The sequence below is a fragment of the Penaeus japonicus genome, unplaced genomic scaffold (genome assembly GCF_977035675.1).
Source record: "Penaeus japonicus unplaced genomic scaffold, GWHDUDI00000001_assembly GWHDUDI00000032, whole genome shotgun sequence".
Classification (NCBI taxonomy): domain Eukaryota; kingdom Metazoa; phylum Arthropoda; class Malacostraca; order Decapoda; family Penaeidae; genus Penaeus; species Penaeus japonicus.
Window position 1 is genome coordinate 25,442,474 of NW_028234434.1, and position 4,446 is coordinate 25,446,919.

At 33.3% G+C, this 4,446-nt stretch overlaps 1 protein-coding gene across 14 annotated transcripts in view; it reads right to left on the minus strand.

The window, feature by feature from the left end:
* Positions 1–1,138: 1,138 nt before the first annotated feature.
* LOC122251797 (uncharacterized) overlaps positions 1,139–4,446 on the minus strand; it is a 26,356-nt gene continuing 23,048 nt past the window's right edge. For all 14 annotated transcript variants that reach the window (XM_086556520.1, XM_043013928.2, XM_043013936.2 and 11 more), the window contains one exon: positions 1,139–4,446. This exon is cut by the window's right edge and continues 1,520 nt beyond it. In XM_086556520.1, coding sequence (XP_086412646.1) covers positions 3,637–4,446 — 810 coding nt within the window. In that variant the 3' untranslated portion in view covers positions 1,139–3,636.

The following is a 4,446-nucleotide window of genomic DNA, read 5'->3' on the forward strand; positions in this document are numbered from 1 at the left end:
TAGAACACCAAAGAGAGAAAATTGATTATTCAGACTCAAGCAAAGGTAGTCTATGACAGTCATCTGAATATTTATAAAAAGACATTTGAAAGTCTTCAGTAACCATTTTGAATACTTTATAAAGCCAATATATCAGTGCGTCTTACATTGCTGGTGTTCAGGAAGTGAATTAAGGTGTTTACAGGATGCTCTTGTTTGTGAGTCAAGTAATACCTGTAAACGTATCTCAAAAGTAACTTTTTACTTTGTGCCAAAGAGCTTAGAAATCTATGAAAGGAGAATTAAAGGTAATTATTCCATCTAAAATGGTCCATTATATAAGAAAGAATGTATTTCTGAATGGCTCATCACATGCAAGAAAATAGGAAATACAGTCCTTTGATAATAGAAATACAGTCCTGTAATGATAAAGACTAAGCAGATTTCAGGAACCATTATGAACAGTGCTTTGAAAATCTGGCTTCCTGTATCTCTTCACTCCAGCCACCGAGTTCTGGACTTGGCTTTCTCTCTGTATTTGCAATTATCTCTGTTTTTTTTCTGTATCCTTCCAACTGTATCTCTATCCAGATTTTTTTTTTTTCAGAGATAGTTTTCTATATATATTTAGTTAAGTAATAAGGTATACTTGTAATATTTATATTTATTTATTTTGTATGATTGTATTATTGGTAGCCAATAAGACTTTAGTATAATAGGCTCAGATAGTCATATATAGGGTTTATTTATTGCAATTTTAGCAGCTAATTCAAGTAAAATGTAAAAAACATATTTTGAGATGTTATATTGCATATTGTATACTGTATATCAATACAGTGTCCATTCTTTTTGCTAATAGCATGACTCAAACTTTTTGGCAAAAGTATATAACTTATCTGCCATAGGTATTAATAAGAAAGAACACTGATAAAAGCAAAATATTGACTATATTCTCCTTTTCTGTAGAAAAACAACATTATCTGCTGTATAAAAGGCAGTCTTAAACCTTGAATAGCTATTTAACATTTAAATATTTGATCTTACAATCAAAACTTATCTTTACTCCTACTTATAAAATCTTGACAAGAATTAGTCCTTATATGCAATATTTCTCTCGAACTGATTTTCCTTCCTTCGTTCAAGTCAATAAAAGAACCAGTTATGCATCCACATATTTATTCAGGAGTTGACAGGATGACATTTTCAGCACCAGTACATAGGAAATGAACAATATTCAGTACATACACATTAAAATACTAACTAGGTCATTCAACATTTTTTGTGCAATTCTAAAATATTTAGGTGAATAATTTATCCTTTAAAATCTCCAGTTCAAAAAAGTCTCTTCATGATATAACCTTTATGTAAGTCACCTTTTAATATACAAACAGCGTATGATGAGCTTCATATATTATTCTCCATATTGTCTTATTAATGAGCTCTAATTCTGTCCTTTGTTCTGGATCTGACACTTCTTGAAAGCATTCTAGTACAATGTTAATTTTTAAGGTATTTGAAATCACGCGAGAGTGAGAGTGCACATTTCAACGTAGATATTAAATGCAGATATCCATTGCATAAATTGCAATAACTATTGTTTAGAATAAACTAAATACATTCTATCAGATTCCTTGTTATGTTTTATCATACAATTCACCACATTAAATTGCTCTAAATATGACCTACTATGAATAATGATTACAATGGTAATAAAGACTGTGATAATAATCTAATTTTTTACATCAATAAAAATTGTAAATCAAAGAATTGTTCTGTTTGATGTGTACTTTAAAAAAAAAAAAGCAAGAACATTTCCTTTGCTTAATGATAACTCTTAAAAGTCAAATAATATCTGTTAATTATGCTCTTGAAGTACATAAAAAAATGCTCAATACATTTTTAAAAATGTACTATTCAACAATAAATACAGCATCATGCAGTATTATACATTTAAAAAATTGCACTTAACACAAGGCTTCTTACAATATTTCAGCAATAAACTTCTTTATAGAGTATCCTAACACTGAAATCAATATATGAGTAAAATGATCTCTCACAAGTGATCAAAGGTAAGTGGCCACTATAACACTATATATATAAAAAGCCCCCTCTAAAATATCAGAGGGACAGTCTATTTATGAGTTCCAAACAAAATCACTGTGAAAATGTTTGCGCAAGCACAGTATTTCAACGAGCATTACAAAAATAATATAGTCAAATATTGACATTTGATAAAAATTTCTAATGTACATCTATGCAACCTACTTTTGTGAGACAAAAAAATAAAAGTGATGGCAAGAAGTAATATGTATTGAATCATGGCTTCACGTCATAAAAGAGTAAGAGATTTCACTGAAACACAAAGAACGTAAAAGTTATGATTCAGGCACCATCCCCAAGCAATCTGTCACTGTTATCTGTACATTATGAACATATTGCCTGTAGCAAGATAAAGAGAAAGCTTGCAACAGCTTCCTTGTACAATTGATAAAGCTTCGATAGTAATAATGAAAGAAATTCACTTTCAAGGATGGATTGGTTACATCGTCAGAAATATTCTTTGAAAACCATGGTGTTGTGCATCGTTCCATTCTTAAACTATACTTGGCTGTCTATCTATATCTATAACTATCTGTCTTTTTAACACTATCTTCCTACTCATGCATTATCCGTAAGTTCATATTTTGGCAAGATCCTGCTATCATTTATGGATAATAATCTATCTCTCTATCATTACCTGTTCCTAAGTATCTAGGCAGCTGCAGCACTGAGTTATATTCATCTGAAATCTATTGCTAAAACTATTGATACTAAAAAAAAAAATGATAGAATAGAAACGGACAATCATTACATAAAACATTTATTGCTTTCATTCATAAATACTTTAAATTGTTCAAAAGTGAATAATGTGCATTTACAAGCTTACTAAAACATGAAATATATATATATATTTATTTTGAGAAATGCTGTTTTTCTCATCCATATACTTGTTACAAAGTGAATTCTTTCTAAAGACTTGTACAAAAATCAGAAAATAAAACACTTACAATCTATCTTTTGATTATAAAAAAATGTGCAGAATAGAGTTACTAGTGAAGTCATCGTACAAGAAATATGGAAAATCAGAAACGGATGAATAGACCTCAAACTAATGATTTCCCAGTATAGTATTATCAAATAAAATTAAAAGGATACACAATCACAACAATGCACTGTAATAATAAAAAATGTAAATACATTTCTACAATCAGAGAGACATCCATATAGACTACAACAATTGTGCTCAAGATGTAAGTATAGTCAGTATAAAAAAAGATAAAACACATTGCTATTATCTACGGCATGGGTTTGTGTTAACATTTTGTACGCAAAGAAGGCGAGCTCATGGTCACTACTCTGCATCCCTTCCATGTCTGTCTGGCTATGTCAAACACTTTTGTAAAACCATCTCCAAATAAAATAAAGGAAAAAATAATCAAGCCTCAAGATTCCTTGAACACAATTAGACCAATCACTGTCATTTTCCTTGAGCTTTGGTTAAAGGTTCTGTTTCTTCAATAAGCCTGTTTCTTCCATAAGCGTCACTTGAGTTGGATAAATCCCTTATTTTAAATGCACATTATGCATGTTCATCAGCATCCGAAGCTCAGTTATAGCTTATGTAGTGAGAGAATTTGGCAGGAAGTTGGAGTTCTTGCCGGTGATGGAGCCACCAGTGTCGGGGAATTTCTCCAGGTCCTCCCGCACAACTACCCTGCCATCCTGCTTCACTTCAAGAGGGTAGGTCATCAAGTGAGAATCGTTGTGCTCAGGTTCTGGTGCAATGAACTTTTCTAAATTAGCCTGTGCAACGTCTTTCATAGCTCTCATGCAGTCAACAGAGGTTGGCATAAGGTGCTCCTCCATGTGGGCACCACAGTGCTCAGCCCACAAAGATAAGCGGAAAGTTCTGACGTCCCCTTCTATCTCACCATCTCCGCACTCTTCTTTGGTGTACATTGGCTGATATGCTCCAAGGGCCATTTCAGAATCACGGTTGCCGCTCATGCTCCTTTCATTGATGTTGGCTGAACCAACGATGATATATTCATCGTCGAATATTGCCATCTTGGAGTGGACATAGATCATGAAACGGAGATTCTCACGCACCTTCTCAGCGACAGTTCCAGAGTCTGGTTCATCCAAACCATCTGGGAGATCCTCTGGACTTTCTCGCTTGCCTAGACAGAAGAAGCTAAGATAGTCAGTGGGATGGGCATCTATTTTGGCCTTGCGAATGGCTTTAGCTATCTTTTTGTACATCATTTCCATTGTGCGATGTTGCCAGTGAAGGATCTCTTGCACAGCTGTCGAAGTTGGATCTCCTTCTGGGTGGATAGGAATCACTACATACACCCGGAAGTCCTCACCTGCATTTATGGCATTTATAATTCTCGTAGTAAGCTCAATAGGGATAAGATGGGGGCA